Source organism: Crotalus tigris, unplaced genomic scaffold, assembly GCF_016545835.1.
Source record: "Crotalus tigris isolate CLP2741 ecotype Arizona unplaced genomic scaffold, ASM1654583v1 scf7180000019068.10715455, whole genome shotgun sequence".
In the NCBI taxonomy this organism is placed as follows: Eukaryota; Metazoa; Chordata; class Lepidosauria; order Squamata; family Viperidae; genus Crotalus; species Crotalus tigris.
The window spans coordinates 6625971-6653022 of NW_024097358.1; the positions used below are offsets into that span (position 1 = coordinate 6625971).

Consider the following 27052-nt stretch of genomic DNA (forward strand, 5'->3'; position numbering starts at 1 on the left):
GGCTGGACCGGGCGCTGCTGCTGCCACTGCCGGCGCTGGAAGCGACCCTCTAACGCGGCTGGATCGTCTCTCCGCGCGCTCTCGGGACTCCGCGGTCCTGCAAGCGGCCGGGCGGCGCGGAGGGCTTGGAGCTCCTGCCAAGGTGGGCTGCGCTGCCAGCCCCAGTCGGTGCCCTGCGGCCGGCGGCTCCCCTCCACGCCATGGACTCGGATTCCGGGGAGCTGAGCGACGGGGACCTGGTCTCCGCCGCAGGTAAGGCAGCCGCGCTTGTCTCCCCCTGGGGTGGAAGGGGGGCCACGAGGAGGGAACAGACGCGGGGGGGGGGAATCGGGCTGGCTCGGGAGCCCCTCTCTTGGCTTCGCGCCGCCGCCTAGCTTCAGATCCCGGTGTGCGAGTGGGCTGTAGTCAGAAGGGGGGGAAACTTTGCCCATGCTCAGAGACTCCTTGGGGGCCGGTCCTGCCTGAGCGCGCCTACCGTGCCTAGGGAGATTTGTGCTGCTGGGAAACAGGCAGGGTGCGAGTCGGGTTTTTTTCCTCGCCTGTCGCGCTGCTTCCTCGGAAGAAAAGACTTCTGGCAGGGTCGCCGAGTTCTCACGCTTTGCTAAACCAGGGTTTCTGGAGTTGGCTGCGTTCCCAGCTCTGCCAGGCTGAACTGCAATTGTGGGTATCGCACACTGCGGCGACCTCGGTGTGCGTGTTTTGATGCGGAGGGATGTGGTCTGCGAGTACTGTAATCGGCGGCTCTCTGAGAGAGGAGATGCACTCTGGCTATGCTCAGAAGACCACTGCTGGAGCGGATTTAAAAAGTGCTGGGGTGGTGGTGGTGTGAAGGGCGCTTGGCTGGAATTGGTGACCGAGAGGTTTCCAGAATGATCACCTCCGATAAGAGTCGATCGAGAAGTTCGTCGTGCATAAAACTTTTGAAATTAATTATTAGATTGTCACCTGTTGAGTCTCAGCAGTGATAAATGGGTTGCTTGGCAGAGCATTCACATCTGTAATTTGTAAGGGCTGGAATCCAGGGACCCAAATTCAAATGTTCACTTGGCTGTAAAACTGACGGATGGATCCTGCAGTTGTGCGCAACTCACAAGTGTTGTGATCCTAGTAAAAAGTACTGTACACATTGCACTATGTGGAAGAAGATTGGCAGGTTATTTTTTTTAAAAAAAAAAACACCATATGTTTTGTTGCCGCTTTCAGTTGATCCCTATTAATATAGGCAACTTATGGACTTCTGTACACCGCCTGTGCTATTGTGGCTTATTTTTTTAAAATGGAGGGAGCGGTCTGGAAGCCTCTCTTTGAGTGGGTCCATATCTTGCACTAAGCCACGCCTTGTTTAATCATTGTTTATCAAAAGACCACAATTAGGTTCATAGCCACCGTGAGCGGCTAACTTCACACAGCATGTGAAGCCATGATATGGTTTGGTTCTTGGCATGTTGTGTGATTTCAGCCCTTCCTATGTACAAGAGTGAATCTGTATGACCAGATGTCAGCTGAATCTCTAGTCTGGGAAGGGCTTATTGGCCTCCTTGAACATCAGTGTCTTCTGACCTCAGATTGAGAGAAAATGAGTCAAGCCAAAGGCCAGTGAAATGAAAACTCATGATTGTATGGTATGGTAGCTGAAGGATGTTTGCATGCTCATCACAAGATCTGTGTACAACATACAGAATAGAGCAGTGGTTCTCAAGCTGTGGGTCGGGACCCCATTTGGGGTCGAACGACCATTTCACGGGGGTCACCAAACAATGCAGTCCGCCATTTTTTCCCCCTTTTCCTTAGCTGTGCTCCTCCCTTTTATTCTATTGGCTTTTGAAAGCCAATAGAATAGACTCTCTTGAATACGGTCTAATTCTATTGGCTTTCAAAAGCCAGTAGGAATTGTCCAGGCTGTCTCTGCCCTGCTGAGCCCGCCAAAAGTCCCATTCTGCAAACAGGGCTGCACCAGTTGAGTAGTCCTCGACTTACAACCGGTTGAGTAGTCCTTGACTTACAACCGGTTGGGGATTGCGGCATTAAAAAGGTTGAGAACCACTGGATTAGAGCAATAACAATAATAATAGAATTGGAAGGGACCTCTGAGGTCTTCTAGTCCAACCCCCTGCTCAGGCAGGAAACCCATTTCAGACAAATGGCTGTCCAGTCTCTTCTTAAAAACTTCCAGGGTTGGAGCATTCACAACTTCTGGAGGCAGGTTGTTCCACTGATCTAACTTTCAGGAAATTCCTCCTTAGTTCCAGGTTGCTTCTCTCCTTGATCAGTTTCCATCTGTTGCTTCTCGTCCTGCCTTCAGGGACTTTGGAGAATAGCTTGACTCCCTCTTCTTTGGGGCGGCCCCTGAGATACTGGAACGCTGCTATCATGTCCCCCCTCATCCTTCTCTTCATTAAACTAGACATACCCAATTCCAGCAACCATATGTTTTAGCCTCCAGTCTCCTGATCATCTTTGCTGCTCTTCTCTGTACTCTTTTTAGAGTCTCAGCATCTTTTTTAAATCGTGGTGACCAAAACTGGATGCAGTATTCCAAGTGTGGCCTTAGCAAGGCCTTACCAAAGCTGTGTTCGTCAAGCTTGCAACTTTAAGATGTGTGGACTTCAGCTGCCAGAGTTCCTCAGCCAACATGGGTTACATCATTGCCATGTTTGTTTCCAGGATGGCTAGATCCTGGAAGATCTAGCCCTCCTGGAAACAAACATGGCATGATGTAACCCATGTTGACAGATTGAAGGCGGCCTTCAATTGATCCCAATCCAGAACCAAACCGTTTAAGCTGTGGCTTGTTTTAGCCATAGTTGATCAACCCAGGTTATTAAGCCATTTGGGGATCTGTGTATTTCACCTTATAAGGCAGATGGCTCATGGCAACCTAACTTGGCTTCTCACCAGTGCTACAACAATATCCCCGGTCTCTTTACTTTGTCAATATAAGTTTGCCTCGAGAAGTGCCTAGTCCACAAGATTTGCATGATTCTCTCTTCTCGCAACCCTGTGTTTGAAAAAAAAAAAAAATACAATCCCTTCGTTTTTATTCTCCCGCTGGAAGAAAACTTTCCCTGATGCAAATTTTTCCAGCATGGTGATATTTGGGGTTGAAAGGTACTTTGGGCCTGGTTTTTGAAGCTTCTGAAAAGCCAGCCTGGATTCTCTGCTTTTGGCATTTGGGCGTTGGGTCGAAGCTACATAAACCAGCTGTTTTCCCTGGATGGAAACCAGATAAGGTTTTCAAATGAGACCGGATGGACAAATCTGCTCTTGGTAAGGAGATTCCTGTAAAAGGATTAAATGAGTCACGCTTATCCCATCCAGCAACAAAAGATGGGTGTGTATGGACCAGTGTGTAGGATTTAAGAATGTATCCTGTTAGAGCTACAGTTATAGCTCAGCCTGGAGATATCTTAACTTACAGCTGATCTCGAATGAAGTGGAAACTGGGTATTAACAGAATAACAGAGCTGGAAGGGACCTCGGAGGTCATCTAGTCCAACCCCCTGCTCAGGCAGGAAACCCTATACCATTTCAGACAAATGGCTGTCCAGTCTCTTCTTCAAAACTTCCAGTGTTGGAGCATTCACCGCTTCTGGAGGCAGGTTGTTCCACTGGTTAATTGTTCTAACTGTCAGGAAGTTTCTCCTTAGTTCTAGGCTGCTTCTCTCCTTGATGAGTTCCCACCCGTCGCTTTGTGTCCCATCCAATGGCTTGGGGCTCGCAAGTCCTCATCAAATCCTGATATTAATCCCAAGAGTTTTCATGAAGGTGGTTCTACTGTTTGCCTTCCTCTGGGAGAGGAACATAAATATAAAATAAATAATTGTCTGTCTCTTTTCCCTGCCACTAGACCTGGCAACTTTAACGTATGTGGACTTAAAACCCTCAGAATTGAACGAAATCCGTTTCAAGTTGGAAAGAAGAAGAGTTAGTTCATCCTGTGTCATCAAGCCAAAACTTTTCCTATATATCCCTCATTAATATTAGTAGTACTCAACCTTAAGGGAGCAAATCAAAGACTAATGTTTACAACAAAGGATGAGTCCCTGAGTAAATTGTTTAAAATCTGCTTCTATTTTTGGTTACAGGATTTACATTCACATTACACTTGAACTCTGGGAAGTGTTGTCATAAGAGGTCAACATATTTTTACTCTTACGTTACACCATTTTTACCGATTTAATCACTAGGATTTAATACTGGACTTCTCTGAATGGTTGGTGAATGAGGGCAAGCTTTTTTTTTAAATTTTAAATTAAGACACTTACACATTGTGGTAATGAAAAATGGCAGCAGACAATAAAATGGGACCTTCAAAAGTATACAATGGAAAGGAGATTTGTTAAAAAAAAATAAAACTTATTAGCGAGGACCTGAGGAACATTTAAATACCTGATCTTCTCAACATCTACCATGCTACAGTCAGGAATATAGTAGATGTAGTAGATACATAGTACAAAGGACTGTTTGTTTGTTTGTTTTGTCAATAGTGCATGGGTTTTACAGGCTATAAGTACAGACTTGGCAACTTCTTGATATATGCTTTCAGTATGTACCCAGAATTCCCTGGACAGCACGGTCATTGCTAAGAATTAGGGGGATGATTAGGGGACTGGGGGCTAAAACATATAAGGAACGGTTGCTGGAATTGGGTCTGTCTAGTTTAATGAAGAGAAGGAAGAGGGGAGACAGGATAGCAGTGTTCCAATATCTCAGGGGCTGCCCCAAAGAAGAGGGAGTCAAGCTGTTCTCCAAAGCGCCTGAAGGCAGGACAAGAAGTAACAGATGGAAACTAATCAAGGAGAGAAGCAACTAAGAAGAAATTTCCTGACAGTTAGAACAATTAACCAGTGGAACAACTTGCCTCCAGAAGCAGTGAATGCTCCAACGCTGGAGGTTTTAAAGAAGAGACTGGACAGCCATTTGTCTGAAATGGTATAAAGTTTCCTGCCTGAGCAGGGGGTTGGACTAGATAACCTCCAAGGTCTCTTCAACTTTATTATTATTATAATTCTGGGAAAAGGCGTCGAAACTGAGGAACAGTGAGCAAGAGTTAGCTTGGGATCTTCATTTATCCGAAGAATTATGATTTTATTTTTTTGTCCAATCTGGAAATGGGCTATGAAGAGGTGTTAGTAGTTTGTTGCAAATGTCATGGTAAAAAAAAATCATGTTAAGGTGGCGTTCTCTCCCCAGATTCAGGCAAAATATTTCCCCCTAAGCATTTGTAGTTGTTATTCTCCAACTGTATAAAGTTGATAAAACAATTAAGGACATGGGGAAACTCTTTGTGTATTTCATCAGGGCCATCTTGCTGAGGCTCATAAGATCCAAGAAAAAGAAGTTAACTCTGGTGTAACCAATATGCAACCAACTGTTCATTTTCTCTGCTCCCCAGTACAGATACTAGACTTACAGTATAGTCCTTGACTCACAACCATTTGTTTAGTGACTGTTTGAAGTTACAACAGCACTGAAAACAGTAACTTATGACCAGTTTTTACACTTTACGCTCATTGCAGCATCCCCATGATCACACGATAAAATATTTGTGTGCTTGCAACTGGCATGTATTGTGATCATAAGTCAAGGTCTACCTGTGTAGGACACTTAGATGGAATTGATGATGTCGTTTCCTGATTTTTCCAGTTTCCCTAAAAATGGAATTGTTGTTAGTTGCGAAGTCGTGTCCGACCCATCACGACCCCATGGACAACGTTCCTCCAGGCCTTCCTGTCCTCTACCATCTTCTGGAGTCCATTTAAGCTCACGCCTACTGCTTCCGTGACTCCATCCAGCCACCTCCTTCTCTGTCGTCCCCTTCTTCTATTGCCCTCCATCTTTCCCAGCATTAGGCCCTTCTCCAGCGAGTCCTTCCTTCTCGTTAGGTGGCCGAAGTATTTGAGTTTCAACTTCAGGATCTGGCCTTCTAAAGAGCAGTCAGGGTTGATCTCCTCTAGGACTGAACGGTTTATTCACCTTGCGGTCCAGGGCACTCACAGGAGTCTTCTCTAGGACCATAGTTTAAAAGGCCTCAATTCTTTGGTGCTCAGCCTTTCTTATAGTCCAAAATGGAATAGTGAGGATCAATTTCTTGGTATCAAGTCATGGTTGATTCTTAGCAACTACATAGATCAATTTTCTCCATGAAGATCTGACCTGGTCCTTCAACTTTTCCAGTGAGGCAGTTCATCCCCATGGTCCATCCATCTTGTTGCTGGTCATCCTGTTCTTCTTTTTTCTTCCCCCTAGACTAGAGCCTTCTCCAGAGAGAAGCTAAGTCTTTGCATAATGCGTCTGAAGTCGTGTAATTTGAGTCTAGCCCTTTGTGCCTTGAAAAAGGATGTTGGGTTGATTTGTTCAATGATCTACTGGTTTGTTTTCTTGGCTGTCCATGGTATTCTTGGAAGCCTTCTCCAGCATCAAAGTTCAAAGGCCTAAAAATGGGTTAGTAGCTGAAGGAAATAGCCAAGCAGCAGATGTTCACAGTCGTAGGAGCTGAGGGATGAAATTGCTCTGTGACTGTTAATTAGTATCCAAAGAGACACTTCCTTTCAAGAGGAGAGGTTTAAAATGTGAATGGAAGAGGGGAAAAAAATCAAGGATAGGAAAGAACAGTGGGTGGAAAACTTAGACTGTACTTTGAGAAGAACATATCTGTTCAATGATGATGGAGAAGAACTAGGAGTGTTGAAATAACAGAATGACAGAGTTGGAAGGGATCTTGGAGGTCTTCTAGTCCACCCCCTGCTCAAGCAGGAAACTGTATAGCATTTTAGTCAAATGGTTGTCCAATCTCTTCTTAAAAATCTCCAGTGTTGGAGCAGCCACAACCTCTGGAGGCAAGCCATTCCACAGATTAATTGTTTTAACTGTCAGGATATTTCTAGTCTGGTTCTCTCTTGATTACTTTCCATCCGTTGCTTCTTGTCCTACCTTCAGGTGCTTTGGAGAATAGGTGGACCCCCTCTTCTTTGTGGCAGCCCCTGAGATTTGGAACACTGCTATCATGTTCCCCCCTCATTCTTCTCTTCATTAAACTAGACCTACCAATTAAATACCCCATACTCAATAAGATTGTTATTCTCTTTCCTGTGAAGATATACTAGATACAGATAGTTCTTGACTTATGACTGTAGTGGAACCTACCCATGACAGTTGTAAAGCGGGTCACGTACGTGACTGACATGATTTTGCAACCTTTCTTGTGGCGAATGCTGCAGTCCTAAACCAAATCTATTGTTTGTTATGAGCTGCCTTTGCTGGAAACTTTGTAAAACATGGTTATATGACTGCAGGATGCTGCAGGCAACTATAAATGAATTATTGTATCAACCCAGCCAATTTCCTTGCTGACTTAAAAGAATCGGAGGAAAAGGCTTAGAATTGATACACGGGCAGGTGTGTGTATTATGTTTTGAAATTAGCCAATCTTCTGAATATGTTTTTTTTTTTTTTTTTACAAACCACATATATAAAACTACCCTAGCTATGTCAAGTTTATAGAATGTTTATTGCTACCAAGAGCAGGATTGAGTATATGGAGAGTCACTGGTTCTGGCCTACTGGAGTCTGACCTGTTATTTTTATGTATGTATGTATGTATGTACGTATGTATGTATGTAAAAAATTGATTTTTTTTAACATAAACATCTTAATATTTGGTAAACAGCGTGTTGTCTGGGCTTATATTTGCAAAATAATCACTAACAGTTTCTATATTTCAAAGTCCACATAATAGCTTTGCTTGATTTTCTCTTCTTCCAATAATATTCTCTTTGCCAACCTTAAATTAATACAATTCTTATTAACTTGATAGGTAACAATTAAATATAAAAAAATTCTAAGATTTCTACCAATAATAATCACATCAATATCATGCTTCCTTTCTATCTGATCATCTTTGTTGCCTCATCATGAATCCTGTTTAGAGTTTTTATTTAAATTTGTTTTCCCTACAATGTTCAAAACATTCTTACAGGTTAAGATTTTTCCATTGAAGTATTTAAATCTATTTTCATGTCTTAAAAAGTAAGTAAAAAAAAAGACACAAAAAAAACAGAAAAAAAAGAAGAGAGAGAAAAGAAAAATAAGAAAATAATATACTACTTAAAATACATATCCCTCTTAAACTAGTATACATTTACTTCCCAAAATTTTCTGTTCTTTTTACCCATAATTAAACATATGTTTAATCTTTAAATATTCCATTTAATAAGTCTGACCTGTTATGTTTTGTATTGTATTGTATTGTATATTGTTATGTGTTATTAGTTTATGTATTGTTACATTATTTATCATTAGGTTATGTAGTGTTATATTATTGTGCAAAACCAGAAAAAGGGTCAATACAGTCATCAGCGTAAGTATGTTACTTCTTCTTCTTCTTCTTCTTCTTCTTCTTCTTCTTCTTCTTCTTCTTCTTCTTCTTCTTCTTCTTCTTCTTCTTCTTCTTCTTCTTCTTCTTTGCCATATCTGTTATCGGATGTTGGCGATCCTGTTTTTATCCGCAGCCGCACGAAAAAGTGCTGCTGAGTTTTGTCCAAACCAGTCCCTTAGATTTTGAAGCCATGATGTTCTTCTTCTGCCTGGACCTCGTTTGCCTTCAGTCTTTCCCTGGAGGATTAAATGGAGTATGCCGTATTTTTCTGGGTGTCGCATCACATGTCCGAAATATTCTAATGTTTGTTTTTTAATTGTTTTGATGATTTCCCTTGGCTTTCCCAGGCGGCTTATCACCTCCTCATTTCTGATCTTCTCAGCCCAGCTTCTACATAACAGCTGCCTGTAAATCCACATTTCAAATGCTTCTAGTCTCTTCAGGTGGCCTTCTGTCAGAGACCAACTCTCTACTCCATAGAGCAGGATGAAAAAAAATATAGCATCTGACAAGCCTGATTTTCAGTCTTAGGCTTAGGTCGCGACTGCAGAAGGCCTTTTTCATTTTGAAGAATGAAGTGTGTTACACTAGTCGAAATGTCTCCCAGGAAGGATGGAGTTTGCAAGTTCCTAATCGGGCAAAGAGCGAACGCAGAGGTTGGCTGCAGCTTATAAAATACAGGACTGAAATCTCAAATGAGGTCTTCCTTTGACTGCATGCACGAGGCCTGCAGGGGGGGGGGGAGAGAATGGAGAGGTCCAGAAGCATTCTCAGAGTTTCCAAGAAATCGGTTACTCTGAATCTTGCCGAGTGCTGAGCAAGTTGGCGCAGGAGAAAAATTGCATTTAATTAATTTTCGGTTCTATTGCAACCGAGGATACGGTGGGGTGGTAACGGCTTTTTCTTTGATGGAATGTTGCCCCCCCTCTGGGGGGAGTAAAACTTCAGACATGTGACCAGCTGGCAGCTGGCCGTCCAAATGGAGTTTGCATCCAGCTGCAGAGTTGTCTAAATAATAATAATAATAAAAGTTGGAAGGGATCTTAGAAGTCATCGAGTCCAACCCCCTGCTCAGGCAGGAAACCCTACACCATTTTGGACAAATGGCTGTCTAGTCTCTTCTTCAAAACTTCCAGTGTTGGAGCATTCACCGCTTCTGGAGGCAGGTGGTTCCACTGGTTAATTATTTTAACTGTCGGGAAGTTTCTCCTTAGTTCTAGGTTGCTTCTCTCCTTGATTAGTTTCCATCCGTTGCTTCTTCTCCTGCCTTCAGGTGCCTTGGAAAATAGCTTGACTCCCTCTTCTTTGGGGCAGCCCCTGAGATACTGGAAGACTGCTATCATGTCCCCCCTCGTCCTTCTCTTCGTTAAACTAGACATACCCAATTCCAGCAGCCTTTCCTTATATGTTTTAGCCTCCACTTTCCTGATCATCTTTGTTGCTCTTCTCTGTTCTCGTCATCCAGAAATTCCTTTTGCTGCCATCTGAAGCCTCCAAAAAACGTTTCTGTGTTTTCTTTACTCTTGACACGAAAAAATAGAGGATCATTAAGTTATACCGTGGACATCTTCTCCAGATTAGTGGAGGGAAGATAAATCTTGCCAGGAAGTTCTCTCTCCTGCATTTCAACCTTATTTATGACTATGTGACTATGACTGGGAAGTCAGAGGATAATTTATTTGCCTTGCGCTTGTATCTTTTTGCAATCTAATTTGGAACATCTAGCAATCATTTTTCCATAAACTCTTTTGGTCATACTTTACGATCTGCCTTCCATGAAAGCTTGAAACATTCAAAACAGCATTTCCCTCCAGTAATTGAAAGACGTTTTAATGGGTTTGAATTGAAATGGCTTCTCTGTGACTCAGTTTGCATCTTGCAAATCTGAGTAAGGGGGGGAATGCTTTTTTGCAAGGCCAAAGTTGCATTTAATCTTTATTGGGAGGGGGGGCAGCTACAACCCAAAGCAAGCAGGATATCAAACCCAGCTGGGCTAGAAACAATTTCCATTTCATTCTCTTGGATTGAAACTCAGATAAAATGAAATGAAATTGGTTATAATGGATATAGCTCCTCCGGGTTCAAATGAACTGACCTGCATGCCTTATTTAAGATGGACCAGGCGCAAAATGGCTCAGCAGTTAAAGTGGCTGAGCTTGTCAGCTGGCAGCCCAGGTTCGAGACCCAAGCTCTGCGCGATGGAGTGAGTTCCCGTTCCTGCCTCAGCTCCTGCCCATCTAGCAGTCTGAAAGCATACAAGTGCAAGTGTTCACACCACCTTTCAATGCAACCTTTGATGGGGACCCAGAGAAGCTGATTTTGCTCGTATGCCCAATTTCATAGCAAAGGGTAAGCTAATAATACATCGGGCGCATCCAGAGTCTATTAGCACATTTATTTGCACCCCTGATTTAGGGATTATAAGTTTGGTGGCTAGGGAAAAAGACGGGATTTGTCGACTCATCGTTGGGTCGTTTTCCCCTTCGTCGTCGCTGTCAAAGAAGGGTAGAGCAGGGGTGGGTCCATCTGGAGTCTCGGCATCCTCCTGTGTGTGGGGTCTATAACCTGGGCGACAGGTTCCTGCGTGAGTCAGGTGGATTTTTCTCTCATTGGCCGCTGAGCAGGTTTCTTTCGCATTGCTGGTTCTGGCCTGCTCTGTAGTCGGGGGTAGGGGACTGGATAGGTGGCCCTCGATGTCCTCCTTGTCCACAATGGAAACACTTGAAGGAAGGGCGTGTAGGTGGCCTGAGTCTCTCAGCTCTTGCAGTAGTCCAGTGGTTCTCAACCTGTGGGTCGGGACCCCATTTGGGGTCGAACGACCATTTCACGGGGGTCGCCAAACAACGCAGTCCGCCATTTTTTTCCCCTTTTCCTTAGCTGTGCTCCTCCCTTTTATTCTATTGGCTTTTGAAAGCCAATAGAATAGACTCTCTTGAATAGAGTCTAATTCTATTGGCTTTCACAAGCCAATAGGAATTGTCCAGGCTGCCTCTGCCCTGCTGAGCCCGCCAAAAGTCTGCAAACGGTGCTGCACCAGTTGAGTAGTCCTCGACTTACGACTGGTTGAGTAGTCCTCGACTTACAACCGGTTGGGGGGTTGCGGCATTAAAAAGGTTGAGAACCACTGCAGTAGTCAAAGGCTTTCGTGGGGGTGATTGCTGTCCGGGTAGCTCTGGTTGCCGTTCGGGTTCATGTGGAGGAGGCTTCTTACCAGACAATTCTACATATTGTCAAAAGCAAGAATATACAATATTTGCAGCGTTGACAGCAAGTAGATTAATAGGTACCATTGTGGTGGGAAGGCCATGCTTGGCCATATAATCATGGAAATGTCTTCGGAGAATGCTGGCTCCCTCAGCCAAGAAACAGAGAATTGTGCTCTAGAATCGGACACAACTGGACAGGGCAACTTTTACCTTTTGTTAAACCATGGGAGAACTGTAACAATCAGAGAAACCTCTATCTGTCGCCTGGTGTTTTAAACGAATCATGTTTTTTTTTACATACTAAGCTTTTGTGAATAGCCTAAGCTTTTGTGAATCACTTCAATAGATGCATGGGTTATCTGAAGCAAACACACGGACGCACTTGTGTAAGAGGGGTAAAGGGAGCTAGAATTAAGATCAGGTGAAGTACTAGGACTGCTTTATACAACCCTAGTGAGGCCACACCTGGAATACCACAGCCAATTTTGGTCACCATATCACAAAAAAGATGTTGAGAGTTTGGGAAAAAATCACAGAAGAGCAACTGAGATGATCAAAGGCCTGGAGGCTAAAACATACAAAGAACGGCTGCGGGACTTGGGTTTGGCTAGTCTAAAGAAAAGAAGAAATAGGGGAGACATGATAGCGGGGTTCCAGCATCTGAGGGGCTGCCACAAGGTAGAGGGGATCACGTTGTTCACCAGAGCACCAGAAGGAAGGATGAGAAATAATGTTTGGAAGCTGATCAAAGAGAGAAACAACCTGGAATTTAGGAGAAACTTCCTGACAGTGAGGACAATCAACCAGTGGAACAGCCTGCCTCCAGAAATTGTGGGCGCTCCATCATTGGAGATTTTTAAGAAGAGGCTAGACAGTCACTTGTCTGAGATAGGTATAGGTTCTCCTGCTTGAGGGGGGGGGGCTTGACTAGAAGACCTCCAAGGTCCCTTCCAGCTTCTATTTCTATTTCTATTTCGATTCTATTCTATTCTATTCTAAATTGCACCTAGGGAATAGTGATAAGAGCAGTAGTGAGTTGTGAGTACAAACAAGATGAAGCAACACCTTCAGCTAATAGAGAAGTGAAACCTAATTCTTGATGCTTTGTGACTAATCTTGATAAATACATATTATTTCCAGCATTACAGACAGAACATCTGCATTTTCTCCCTCTGTGGCCACCTTTCCAAAGACCTTTTTCTAATCCTGGTATCTGCTTCCACCAAGCCAGCTTGCCATCATGACGGCCGGTGAGGTGGCATTTTCATGTTCATTTGAGGAAGGTGTAATTTTGAGTGGTTCTGAGTGATTGCTGCATGTTTCATAATGGAGATCAGAAGAAATCTCGGTTGCTGTGGAAAGCAGTTTGTTCTCTCTTTTTTTTTTCTTTCCTTTTTTCTTTCTTCTGCCTCTTTTGTGTGCCGAAGACCTATGAGTCAGCCAAGTGGTAAGGAGAGAGAGCCGAGAATGGAGGCCTTTAAGAAAAGGATTTTGCATTTTGCAGTGGATTAAAACAATCTGGTAAACTATGTGGGCAGCATAGGAGCTGTGTAACCCTCCGCAGAGATTCCTGGCCTTTTGGGACCTGAAAAGATTAAGAGCTTGCTGAGGGTTATCATCTCCAGTTGAAAGACTCACAAGCATCTCAAGGATTTGCCCGCTCTGCAGGCTAGAGTTGGTGTTAAATTGAAAATTCTGTAACAGGAACCAACTGCACCACTGTGCATTTAATGACTGTTGGCACCGAAGCCTCAACTCTCCAGATGTTAGGTAACTACAGCTAAATTTGAACCAGATGTTCTTGGGGGTGGGTATAATAACAGCCAGATTTGACCCATTACAGCCAACTGTACATCGGATGGACGAGTTCTTTATGTACATTGAAAATGAGTGCCAAAAGAGAGTGCGCTAAATTGTTTTAATCTCAGTTGTTGTCTACTGCCAACTGTCACCAAGACAACTATAGAACAGTTGTTTTCATGACTTGCAAGTGCTGTCACATAGCAAGGGGAATGCAAAAAGTCGTACTAAAGGAATTCCTGTTTCCCTTTTGAACAATGCAGCCGAAAGAGGAATGAGTAACGGGTTTTGTCATCCTGCATAGTAAATATTAGTGTTTGATTGGCGGTCTGAAAGTTGAACCCGACTGATATGAACAAAAGACGTGCAGGAAAAGTGAATGTTTTTTGGCATTGGGCAAACTCTACATTTCTAACTTGAAAGTCACACAATATTTAAAAGCTCTTGGAGGTGGCCATAGGAGGCAAAAATGAGACACACATTGATTTACACTCCCCTGGTTCATAAGCCTTTACAGTACAATTGTTAAAGGGAGGAAGGAAAACAAAACAAAGGGCAATCTGGATCATCATATGGAAATCACTGTGATCCTACAAGGATCCCATCAATAAAGCCTCTCTCTTCTCAAACTCGGCTTGTGATTCTATCAAAATTAAGGGGGAACCCATATTTCTGCAAGACCAGGCGAGTTTCTAGGATTTTCATAATGCCAAAAGAATCTTTGCCAAGAATATTCTTTCTTTCTTTCTTTTTCTTTCTTTCTTTTTCCTTCCTTCCTTTCTTTCTTTCTTTTCTTTCCTTCCTTCCTTCCCTTCTCTTCTTCTTCTTCTTCGTCTTCTTCCTCCTCCTCCTTCTCTCCCTAATTTTGACCACTTATTCTCCCACTCAGTATTCTTCTTCTTCTTCTTCTTCTTCTTCTTCTTCTTCTTCTTCTTCTTCTTCTTCTTCTTCTTCTTCTTCTTCTTCTTCTTCTTCCTCCTCCTTCTTCTCTCCCTAATTTTGACCACTTATTCTCCCACTCAGTATTCTTCTTCTTCTTCTTCTTCTTCTTCTTCTTCTTCTTCTTCTTCTTCTTCTTCTTCTTCTTCTTCTTCTTCTTCTTCTTCTTCTTCTTCTTCTTCTTCTTCTTCCTCCTCCTCCTCCTCCTCCTCCATATCCATTATCGGACGTTGGCGATCCTGTTGGCGATCCTGTTTTTATCAGCAGCCGCACCAAAAAGTGCTGCTGAGTTTTGTCCAAACCAGTCCCTTAGATTTTGAAGCCACGATGTTCTTCTTCTGCCTGGACCTCGTTTGCCTTCAGTCTTTCCCTGGAGGATTAAATGGAGTATGCCGTATTTTTCTGGGCGTCGCATCACATGTCCGAAATATTCTAGCTTTCGTTTTTTAATTGTTTTGATGATTTCCCTTGGCTTTCCCAGGCTTTCCCAAGAATATGATAGATGAGTATAATTCCCAGAAGTGTGACCATTATCGGCTAAGCCTTGAGGTCACTCAATGAAGTTGAAGAGGTGTCATACCTGATGGCCATAGTCTACAACCCATTAATCGCAGCTCTTTGACTTAGTATATTGTGCGAATCAAACCCAAAGTATGACATTCTCCAGCACAGAATTTGAGAACCCATAAGCACTGATCAATAATACAATGTTTTGCACACCTACCTTGCAATGTTATGGAACAGTGTTTTACAATCTCAGCAACTTTTAAGTGGTGTGGACTTTCAGTTCCCAAAATGTGTCTTGATTCACTCAATCACTGTGCTGGAAAGCTGGGCCTGTTGGATTTCTGCCTGTTAAGCAGCTCTTATAGACAGTGCCAGCTATGAAGTAGCTACGTGGCAAGTTGGCAAGCTGTTGCCAAGAACATCTAAGCTTTACTGTACGAGGAAACAATCTTTTATTATTATTAATAATAATAGTAATAATAATAACGGTCCTTCTTAGCAGGCCAGGAAAAAGTTTAGAGCTTCTTTTTATTCTTTCCGGACGACCTTCCAATTTTTATATGAAAAAGAATTGGATTACTTCTGATGTTACTGGGGAACTGGAGGAGATGATAGTTAAAAGCACCCAGATATATATACGATGGGTTTAATTCAAGAAAAATATTGGGTCACAGCTATCCTTTACGCAGCAAGCATAGAGTAGACGCTGCCCTGATTGCAACTGATGTTGTCTGCTTGCCAAATTTTATGAATGGAAGGACAGGCATGAATGAACCCCGGAAAAGCTAACTCTGGCTTTAGTTGCCAGCTTTTTTGTGCAATACTTTCACAGCAAATTCCCCCCTCCCTTTCTCCCCCCTCCCCCCACTCGTTGGCTTCCCCTACTAACTGCCAACCTTGGCTGAAAAGTAGGAAAGCTTCATCGACATTTGTTTCTTCCCTCTGCCTGGAGGAAAAAAACCTAAGAAGGGAAGAAGGGCCCTTGGCAAATAAATAAATACCCAGAACTGGAGAATGGTGATGCGCTAAACCACAATAGCTTGCTTTCATCAAACCAGAAGGGGCCCCTCTGGAAAATGGGTAAAACTCAAAACTCCAGAGCAGCAGAATGGAAGAATACAGGTAGTCCTCAACGTACGACCAGAAGTTCTGGCCCAAATTTAGGTGGTTAAGTGAGACATTTGCTTTGCCCCGTTTTACGACCTTTCTTGCCGCAGTGATTTAAGTGGATCGCTGCAGGAGTTCCGTTAAGTGAATCTGGGTTTTCCCCGTTGACTTTGCTGATCAGGTCGCCAAAGGGGGTCACGTGACCCCAGGGGACCCTGCAACCGTCGTTAAATATGAATCGGTTGCCCAAGCATCCGAATTTTGATCACGTGACCACGGGGCTGCTGCCATGGTCGTTAAGTGTGGAAAATGGTCAGAAGTCACTTTTTTCAGCGCCGTTGTAACTTTGGACAGTACCTAAACGAACTGTTGCAAGTCAAGGACAGCCTGCAACTCCTGGAACTGAATGAATATCAATTTGTGTTAACTGGTCCTGCTGTCTTTTTGGTCCCCTATCCATTATATGTATCCTGAGCGTCTGTATAGGGTCGTGGTAGGATATAAATAGCATGGATAAATAAACAGATTAGATTATTAGCCACTTTTATTTTGTGCAACTCCAGGCAGCAGACGCAAAAACAGCCCTGTGAGTTAGGTTGAGTGGAGAGAGGAAGGGGCTGGCCAAAAGGGACCCAGCCCGCTTTCATGACTAAGGCAGAATTAGAACTCATAATCTTCTGGTTGCTAGTCCAGCACCTTAACCCTTATAGCAAACTGGCTCATAGAACATAGAATCATAGGATTGGAAGGGATCCTGGAGATCTTCTAGTCCAGCCCCCCTGCCCGTGACAGGAGATCTATACCATTCCGGGATAAATCATTGTCCAAGCTCTTCCTAGTTTTTCATCTTGTCTTTGCAGTTACAGTGCTATGTAATGTTTGTGTGTGTATGTGTGTGTATGTGTATCATGGGGGGGGGGCAACCATTGGAACTTGTTCTAGAGAAACATTTCAAATTGTGATGGAAACATGACTTACAGATGCTGTTGGTTGGTTCTCTGCTAAAAGTTCATCTGTGCCCATAAAAGGTGGCGATTTTACCATCTGGAAGTCTGAAAACACAACAGTCTGATTTATTAATTGGCTGAATTTGGCCTAAATGAGTTTCTGAAGTGGCATAGATTCCTTATATGGCAGGAGAGGGGAATGTAAGCATTTTTTTTGTGATCCGCATTACTTTTTCCAAATATTTTTTATTTAAAAAAAAATATTTCATCCGCCAACATATCAGACATGTCCAAAGATTCTGCCCCCCAGGATTGTGAAGGAATGGCCCCTTGTGGCTCCCCTTTAAAGCTAAAGGGTCACAAAAATAGTTTCCATGCCTTAAAAGGCGAAGGATCTTAGGGCAAGGAGTGTCATGAATTCTCACTGGGACCTCACTTGAGATGGTTGAGATTCTGGGAACAACAGGTGGGTCTTTGTAGAAAAGAATACTGCAATGAACAGAAAGAACATTTGGAGTCAGACTATATTTTTAAGAGGATCGGCAGGCAGATATTTGAGTTCTTCGAGACATTTCACCCATCTGGATGTTAAGCAAAGCCACAGGATGGAGAGAGCGTAAGAAAATCCTGCAGCTTTCCTGTCTGGGATTTAGCAAAATGTGTGAATCCATCCAGGGCGGGTTAATGTCTGCAAACCAGGACCATGCAGTGTGTTGAACCAACCACGTTAAAAGTATTTTGGATTTGCGTCATGAGTGACTCTCGCAAGTCAATCCGTGTGTAGAGCAGTCTTAGAAAGGAACTTGCTGATTGATGCTATGGACTTTTGTATTCGTTTGATTTTTGTTGTTGTTGCTGTTCAGTCACTAAGTTATGTCTGACTCTTTGCAACTCCGTGGATCACAGCCAGGCCCTCCTGTCCTCCATTGTCTCCCAGAGTTTGCCCAGATTCATGTCCATTGTGTTGATGACACTATCTAATCATCTCATCCTTTACTGTCCCGTTCTCCTGTTGCCTTCAATCTTTCCCAATTCATTTGATAGGACTTCGTTGACTTCATGAACCATGTCGTTTTCTTGGCCATCATACAGAAGTGGTTTGCCAGTGGTTTCTTCCTAAATGTCCTAATCTTCAGTCTTCTAAAGGGGCTTCCTTGTGTGTAAATATCCACAGCTTCCAGCCTCAATTGGCTTAGCTTGGTAGATGTTTGACAAGTTTGGGGTGGCAATTAGAATTGCCGGAGACAAAGAATTACACAGCAGATCAGACTTTAGATTTTAGCATTATGAGTGAACAATGCTCGTGGCTCATCCCCATTTCTATTCAGATCTATTTCCATCCCTAAATAACAAACACAGGGCTATTTTTAAACAATAGTCAAAGAGAAATATAAAGCATTAAACTCAGGCTGACTAACAATCCATACCATGCCATGAATGCTGATGAGAGAATTAGGGGGCATGCTTGATGACTGCTTTCTTATTCAAAATTAGTCCCAACAACATTAATCAGCTTTAGTTCCAATTAAACATGAGTTTACAATTATTGCTCTGATGAGTTTCCAGCAACATGCTTAGCCGCAGCAGTTGGATTTGAGCTTCAAATGTTCCGAGTGAATGCAAGCATTCCAGTTTGTTAAACTATGGTTTTAAACATCTGCCTTAGCATGATTCTGAAACCAGTTTTCTAAGCAAGCAAGCCCTTGAACCCAGAGTTGTAAACTGTATTTCACACTTACTATACCCCGAAAGCTTTATTTCATGCACACTCTCAAGAGCGGTGTGATTAGTCTAAGCCAAAGCATTGCTTCACCTCCCTGTTTGCGACACCCAGAGGATTTAACATATTTATTCTAACTAGAATTATTACGCTTAGCTGATTTTTTTCATGAGCATATTTCTTCTTGACATTTGTTTACACCCCGTATCAACAGTGAGTTATTGCACTGTTAGAAATTATTTAAATATATTTGCAAAGTACAAGATTCAGCTTGTTAAACCAAATTGCTTTGAGCCAAGTGCAGAGCATTTTCAGTTAACCAAGTCACTGTGACGGTAATTCCTGGCAAAAAGTGAGGAATGCAGCTTTATTCCCTCAAAGTTTATCTTAAGTACAGGCAGTCCTCCACTTATGAATAGAATAGAACAGAATAGTATAGAACAGAGTTGGAAGGATCTTGGAGGTCTTCTAGTCCAACCCCCTGCTCAGGCAGGAAACTCTATACCATTTCAGACAAATGCATGTCCAGTCTCTTCTTAAAACCTTCCAGTGTTGGAGCATTCACCACTTCTGGAGGCAGGTTGTTCCACTAGTTAATTGTTCTACCTGTCAGGAAATTTCTCCTTAGTTCTAGGTTGCTTCTCTCCTTGATGAGTTTCCATCCCTTGCTTCTTGTCCTGCCTTCAGGTGCTTTGGAGAATAGTGACTCCCTCTTCTTTGGGGCAGCCCCTGAGATATCCAAAGACTGCTGTCATGCAAACCTCGTCCTTCTCTTCATTAAACTAGACCTACCCAATTCCAGCAACTGTTCCTTGTATGCTTTAGCCTCCAGTCCTGATCATCTTTGTTGCTCTTCTCTGCCCTCTTTTAGAATCTCAACATCTTTTTTAAATCATGGTGACCAAAACTGGATGCAGTATTCCAAGTGTGGCCTTACCAAGGCCTTACCAAAGCTGTGTTCGTCAAGCTTGCAACTTTAAGATGTGTGGACTTCACCTGCCAGAATTCCAAGTGTGGCCTTACCAAGACGTTATATAAAGCAGTATTAACACTTCATGTGATCTGGATTCTATCATCTGTTAATGCAGCCTAGCACTGTGTTGGCTTTTTTGGCAGCCGCATACCACAGTTACAGTGCAGAATTGCTAAAGTAAAGTGGTCATTAAATGAACCATAACCAATTTTATGTTTTTGCTACCGCTGTTAAGCAAATCACTGCAGTTGTTAAGCAAGTCATATGGACGTTAAGCGAATCTAGCTTCCTCCATTGATTTGGCTTGCTGAGAAGATTGTAAATGGTGATCACATGCCCTCATTGTAAACACATGCCAAGTGCCCAAATTTTGATCACGTAACCATGGTTTGTTGCAATGGTTTATAAGTTTAGTAGTCTTTATTAATTCAGCTGCAGCATTTAGTAGCGAAGGTTCAAGTTTAATTTTTCTTGCATCTTGGAACAAATACCAAAGTTTTGCTTTGAGCATTGTATATCTGCATGCATGTAGTGCCTGTGTTGAATAGGAACCATATTTACATGCAAATAACATAGCTGAACCATCCCATATGGGGGGGAAAAATCCCTGTAACAATTTGTACACTTTATTCGGCCATCTGGAGATAAAATATTTTGGGAATCTCACAGATGCTCACATAGTCTGCATTTATGATATGGGAAGGGCGAAGAAAATATTTTGAGAAGGTTCCGTTTAAAGAACTTTTCGTATCCTTTCTCTCCTATCTATAATTATAGTCTCAGTGCTTGTATCAATAATAGCCCTGAATGTCCTCTGCTCTTTCTGATCCATTGATTTAAAGTTCACACAGATGCAGAGTTGAAATATATTGACCCCCACAGGGGGTCACATTAGGAAAAGCCTTAATTTGGTTACTCAGCTAAATAGTGTTCTGGCTTTGCATTAAAGCATTAAAGTATTAACTTATGAAATAAGCGGGGTGTACCCACCAGGATAATTCAACCCTAGGAAAAGTACTGTTAAAACTAAGCATGCTTAACATATTGTATAAATCCTGGTGGTAAGTGGGATCTGATCGAGCCACAGGTGAGCAAATCCAGTCTTTATGTAATTAAGACAGCGTAATTATAAGGCAGGTCCTAGTTGATGGTACCAGATAAAGAGATGTCTTGTGTTCCAGTTCTAGGTGAATTTCAAAATTTCAATAGAAGAGAATATGTGTAAGCTCTTGGTTCAACTGTGGGGTCCTAGATGCTCTCTGAACTTGGTTGTTGGCTTGCAGACATAGCATTGCCTGACTAAGTAACATCCCTACCACTGATGACATTACCTAGTCAGGTAATGAAACATCTGCAAGAAAATGACCAAGCTCAAAGAGCACCAAGGACCCCTCAGTTCAACTGCAGGCTACAAACGTTGTCTTCTGTTGAAGTTGAATAGGGCAGTTCAAAGCACTAAAAGTTTGTTTCATGTTGTCTATACACAAAAATCTGATCTAACGGTCAAGCCAAATTGGTCCTAGATGAGAGTCAACAGAATTCACAAGGGCCTGGACTTCGGTCTCTTGTGGGAACACACAGTCTCCAAACTGCTGATGCCTTTGATCCTGCCCTCCACCTGGTCATCTCCTACACCCACTATCTAAACTCTGGTTTTCTCACCGAGTGCTTATTAACTGAATTATTATCATTCCAGTCTGTTTTTCTCTAACAAACCGGCCACTGGTCTGAACTCAGTGCCCGTCATTGGCAAGCTAGTTCTCAGAACATGAAGAAAAAGGGTAAGGCACATTGGGGGTGGGTGGGAAGAATCCTGACCCCTCTCAAAATGAATGCAGATGTTCATTCGCAGTTGAAACACCACACTTATTCATCATTTTTATTCTTAATTTTATGGCTTCAGTAATTTCCCCAATTGTTTAGAATATTAAAAATGCGCTGAGGAGGATCAGCTGTGCCGGTCTGCCCCCACTGGCCTGCTAACCCCCCTCCCCCCATAATTTAAATAGATATTCATTCAAATAAATAGTGGGCTACTTTAGAGGTCTTAGGCAGTAAATTGCAAAACTCAAAAATGGCCCATTTGAATTCCGTAAGCAGTTTCACAGCTAGACGAAAGGGAACCTTTGACCTTCACACTAATTGGATAGTGTGAGATATGACGGCTAATTTAGGGAGGGAACACGCTGATAATTTAACTGCTCAGAGGAAGAGAACTTAGATCCTAGCATCCCTCCGTTGTGCCTGTGCCGACATTTTGTAACAATAAAAGACTTTTAGGAAAATCAATGCCTGGAAGTTCTTTGGAAGGTTTCATTAGCCGGAACCACATCAGTTGCTTTGTGCTCAGTGGCAGGGATTCCCATTTCCCTATTGGGAAAAATATCAAAAGCCACAAAATCAGGCAAAGGAGGGGGTTTAAAATTCAAAGAGTAGATATTTAATGGCATTACTCTTCAATAGTGTTACTCTTTATTTGAGGTGCCTTTGTGTCCTTCAAGGTTGTGGCCTTCAAGCTGACGATCTGGACCCCCGAGCAGCATTTGTGTTTGTAACCCACCTGCAAAATTATATCCCTTAAGTTCGTTTTGTTTTTAAATCTCCCTTTTAAAAGTGGATTTATGCTGGCGATTTCTTGAAGCTTCTTAAAGGGAAATGAAAAAAACAAAACAAAAGAAAGTTGATAAGTTTCTTTTTTCTTCCTCTTTCTTTCCCGGGCTTTACCCCCAACGCCCCTTCTGCTCTTTATTAACCCCATATTTACCAGACAATTCTGCATATTGTCAAAAGCAAGAATATGCCATATTTGCAGTATTGACAGCAACAGTGTCTCCCAGTGACTAAAATGGGCACGTCTTTGAAGCAACTTGGATATAGCAAAAAAAAAAAAAAAAATCTGACAGCTTTCACTGGCTTTGCTTAACCAATTCTCACCGCCTACTATTTATCCTGCTTTTCTAAAAAGGGGTGGGGGGCACCATATGGCTTCAAAAGCCTCTGTACGCTTCCCCCTCAATTCCACACAAGGTTAGTTAAGTACAACCAGTTGGGGTTGCATTTCTGCCCATATATGGATTATTGGTGGCTTCTGATTGCCATGGAAAAGAGAGCGGGAATAAGCAGCAAATGTTTTACAAAATAGCTCGGTTGCAATCATTCGCTGAACGTTTTAAGCCTTTAGTGGCTGTTCCAGATTCTCAAATGATAACGTATATGCGCCTTCTAGCGTGCATATGAACAATGGCCAAAGGGCACTTTCTTTCTGTCCATCCACATTTGTGAGAGAAGAGCAGGTAGAGGTAGGTAGGGGGTAGAGTTAAGTGCGTCATCAGTTTAGAATCCTTACGTTCCCACAAATGGTTCAAGTCCAACCTCTCATGAATCCTATTGACCTTTATCTGGCGCCAGTTTAGTACTGAACTGTAGTTGACTAGATTCTTGTGTATATGCTTGAGCAATAAATCTCCTACAACAGTGATGGCGAACCTTTTAGAGACTGTGTGCCCAAACTGCAACCCCAAGCCCACTATGCATTGTCAGGTGCCGGGTGGGTGTGGCCCATTGGCTGGGTGTGGCCAATTGGGTGGTGTGGCCCATTGGGTGGGCGTGGCTGCGGTGGTAACGGCAGACTGGGTGGGACTAAAAAGTTCAATCAATCAATTCCAACTTTGCAAGATCTTTTTTTTCCCCACGAGAAGTTGAAGTTGACTCATTGATTGAACCTTTTTTTTTTTGTACATGGTGGCGGAGGCCTAAAGCGAAAAGGTTTTATAAAACCCAGCTGAAGGCCTAGGACTGGGGCGACGGCGCACGTGCCCACAGAGAGGGCTCTGAGTGCCGCCTCTGGCACCCATGCCATAGGTGCCACCACTGTCCTACAACATTATTAGGTTATATTTTTCTCTGATAGAATATGAAAAATGTTGAAATGAATATTTGGTATTATTTGGTTTCTGAATAGCTTTTCGTAGGTTAAAAACAAAAAGGAAGTAATAGTGACAGCGCTTGTGTTAAATTATGAGATTTATTACAAACGACTTGCAATTAATTCTCTCTTTCCCTTTGTTTACTTTCCTGTTTATCTTCTTGTTGCCGTGTTGTGTCCTTTAGGTCCTGATCACTTTAGTTCCAAGAGTCTCGCTCTACAAGCCCAAAAGAAGATTTTGAGCAAGATGGCAAACAAGACAATGGTCAACATGCTGATTGACGACACCAGCAGCGAAATCTTCGACGAGTTGTACAAAGTGACCATTGAGCACATGAAAAGCAAGAAAGAAGCCCACAAAATTATGAAAGACTTGATCAAAGTCGCCATCAAGATTGGGATTCTCTACCGAAACAATCAATTCAATGCAGACGAGCTGGAGATTATTGAGAAATTCCGCAAGAAGCTGAATCAGGCAGCCATGACATTGGTCAGTTTTTATGAAGTGGACTTCACCTTTGATAAGAATGTTCTTTCGGGACTGTTGAACGAGTGCAAAGATCTCATCCACGAACTTGTAGAACGGCACCTGACAGCCAGGTCTCACGCACGGATCAACCATGTCTTTGATCACTTTGCAGCTGTTGAATTCCTCACGGCTCTCTACAGCCTGGATGGTGAAGGCCGCTCACACCTCAAAAAGATTTGCGATGGGATCAACAAACTACTTGACGAGAAGGTCCTCTGAAACTCAACTTTCCAAAACTTTTAAAGAACAGATCAAATTAAGAGAGGCAAAACAGTGTTGGGAAAGGAATATAAGGGCCTGCTTCTGTTTTATAACCCACCCATCCCCAGACAAAATATCTTGGTAACAAACTGCTTTTATTCTGGAATATGTGACTTTCTGTTGGTAATGAAAAGCCATCAGAAGTGAGATGTACTTCACCCTGCAAATAAAAGAACATTTTCGCACAGAGAATGATATTTACAATGCAAAAGAAATTGTGCGAGGTTTTTTTTTTTTTTTTGTAATTGGAATTTAGTGTTGCAAAAATAAACCCGAAGATCCATTTTGGAGAGCAAATAAAACGACCCGCATTTTCATTGCAGAAGAAAACCTTAAAATGGAAACGCAAGCGCCAAGCTTTGTTTTAAAAGAAAAACCACACAATCCAAACTGAAAAATGAGGGGAAACTCTTTGATGTAAGAAACAGGGACAAAACTCAAGATTGCTTTTAAAGGGTATAGTGTTTCCACTGAAAATAATGGAAAAGTTGGCACAACTCTCTTAACGAAGGATGATTAAGGCTCCAAAAACCTAAAAGAGGAGCTATTAAAAAAAAGTTCATTCCGTAAAATCCTCGCACATTGCTGCAGGTAGTACCAAAGTGAACAAAATTCAGTTCTAGAGCAGAGAAAGTTTGAAACGAACACTGGGCCAAGGAGATCCTTTCAGAGATCTTATCGTGTTCAGCTGCAACAGGGGATGCTCTGAAATGGAGCAGAGACTCCAGGTATGGTGAATTTCCCTGCAGCCTTCCATCATCCCATGTTTTCCATCAGAAGGATTGCTCACTTGGGAGAGTCACCAGGGGAAGAATGGACAATTGATGAGCAGTAGACACCTTAGGTGGTATACAGGAAAATGAAAGGGAGACCAGAGAGAAGAACAGCAGATGGCATCTGCTGAAAGAAACGGGCCAAGCCAAACCACATCCATGCTATGCCAAAAATATACTTGGTAATGCCCATGTTATCCCAAGGAACCAACGCAAGGAATACTTTTATCATCTCCTTGGAGATATAGTTGCTTAAGTTTTCCTATATTTTTTTTTATGAACCTCCCCTCCTCCCAAAAAGTACATCATTCTGGTCTGATGGCTTATGTGATTCACACTTTCCATTCAGGAAGTTGACACGACTGTATAGCAAAATGTTTAGTCAAGAGCTGATAGCAAATTATTTGAAAGAGCATCAAAAGAACGGTGGTCCCTTGTCAGAAATGTTACTCTCTAGGCCAGGGGTAGGCAACCTTGGCTCTTTTATGACTCGTGGACTTCAGTTCCAGAATTCCTGAGTCAGCATGACTCAGCTTGGAAACCTCTCCCTTTCTCCTCAGCATGGCTGACTCAGGAATTCTGGGAGTTGAAGTCCATGAGTCATAAAAGAGCTGAGGTTGCCTACCCCTAGTCTAGGAGGCTCACCGCTTAGAACAGGACTTAGGCCAGGGGTAAGCAACCTTGGCTCTTTTATGACTCATGGACTTCAGTTTCCAGAATTCCCTGAGTCAGCATGACTCTGCTTGGAAACCTCTCCCTTTCTCCTCAGCATAGCTGACTCAGGAGTTCTGGGAGTTGAAATCCGTGAGTCATAAAAGAGCCAAGGTTGCCTACCCCTGCTCTTGGACAACATACATGGGGATTTTTCAATCTTGTTGATGACTCCCAAATTAATCTATTAAAGCTCAGTGGGTCTGGCCTGCAAATAAGTACGTTTTTAGCAAAAGAAAATGTAGAGTATTTGTAGAGTAGCAATTGTGAGTTAAGCCTACAAGACCATGCCATACAAATGAGAGGTTATACAGGTAGTCCTCAACTTAACAACCACAATTGGAGCTCAAAATTTCTTTGGTTAAGTGAGTTTTGCCCCATTTTACATCCTTTCTTGCCACAGTTGTCAAGTGAATCACTGCAATTGGTAATTTACTAAACCCCGGTTGCTAAGTGAATCTGTCTTCCTCACTGACTTTGCTTGTCACAAGGTTCACAAGACACACACCCCCCGGGACACAGCAACCATCATAAATACGAACCAGCTGCCAAGCATCTGAATTTCGATCACTGTGAAGAATGATCACAAGTCCCTTTTTTCAATGCCGTTGTAACTTTGAACGGTCACTAAATGAACTGTCATAAGTCGAGGACTACCTGTTTTCCCATTTCACCTGGTGAATACTGTTAATTGCACGACAGCAGGTGTGTGAATATTGTGTAATTGCAGGAAATGCAATTTCGTGCAGTTACATTATTCACGACAGCGAATGCTGTAATTGCATGGTGACTGCAGCCCATTTAACTGCTTCATTTTACAGAAAGGGACTTAACAGGAGTTAATCAGGTTGCCGTATCTGTTCTTGGCAAACCATGTTTTTGCACAATGCTGGCTTAATCCTTTGTGTCAATGTAGCCATTATACCCACATAGGACACAAGATAGCTTAAAGCACAATTTAATAACCAACCTGGTTGAAAACTGAGTCTAATTCTGCCTTCTTTCAGACTAGTAAAGAGTTTGTCTTTATCAAATGGAAAGTTAGCATCCTATTTTTTGAATGTACAAGCATCTTCTCTGGAAATTGCCCAGTTACCCATATCTACTAACTGTGGAGCCAAATGCTTTGAGTTACTCACTGTGGCCAGACCCATCCAATTATTTTCAGCCAGGCAGGCGTGTTACCTCTTGCACATATTGGTATTCCAACTTGGGACTATTTTTCTAAGGAGTCAAATGTCTTGCCGTTTATATTTATATGAGACTTGAGTAGCCTT

At 42.6% G+C, this 27052-nt stretch overlaps 2 protein-coding genes across 3 annotated transcripts in view; one reads left to right on the forward strand and one right to left on the reverse strand.

Annotated features, from left to right (window-relative positions):
• On the forward strand, window positions 1-25626 carry TNFAIP8L3 (TNF alpha induced protein 8 like 3). Its single transcript, XM_039358766.1, has 2 exons — window positions 1-252; window positions 23687-25626. Exons 1-2 carry the CDS (start codon window positions 201-203, stop codon window positions 24247-24249), a joined length of 615 nt encoding a protein of 204 aa, XP_039214700.1. The 5' UTR covers window positions 1-200; the 3' UTR covers window positions 24250-25626.
• The window catches only part of AP4E1 (adaptor related protein complex 4 subunit epsilon 1), a 36388-nt gene continuing 28584 nt past the window's right edge, over window positions 19249-27052 (reverse strand). The window contains exon 21 of one of the 2 annotated variants that reach the window (XM_039358758.1): window positions 19249-21946. In XM_039358758.1, the coding sequence (XP_039214692.1) occupies window positions 21801-21946 (146 nt within the window). In that variant the 3' untranslated portion in view covers window positions 19249-21800. Of the gene's footprint in view, window positions 21947-21991; window positions 22137-27052 lie in introns of those variants that run through there. The other variant, XM_039358759.1, reaches the window with a different exon arrangement.

What these genes read in the sequence shown, in the direction of transcription:
- TNFAIP8L3 (XM_039358766.1), top strand. Translation starts at nt 201, where the DNA reads ATGGACTCGGATTCCGGGGAGCTGAGCGACGGGGACCTGGTCTCCGCC. An exon ending in GGACCTGGTCTCCGCCGCAG is followed by an intron (nt 253 to 23,686) that starts GTAAGGCAGCCG and finishes TGTGTCCTTTAG; the next exon opens with GTCCTGATCACTTTAGTTCC.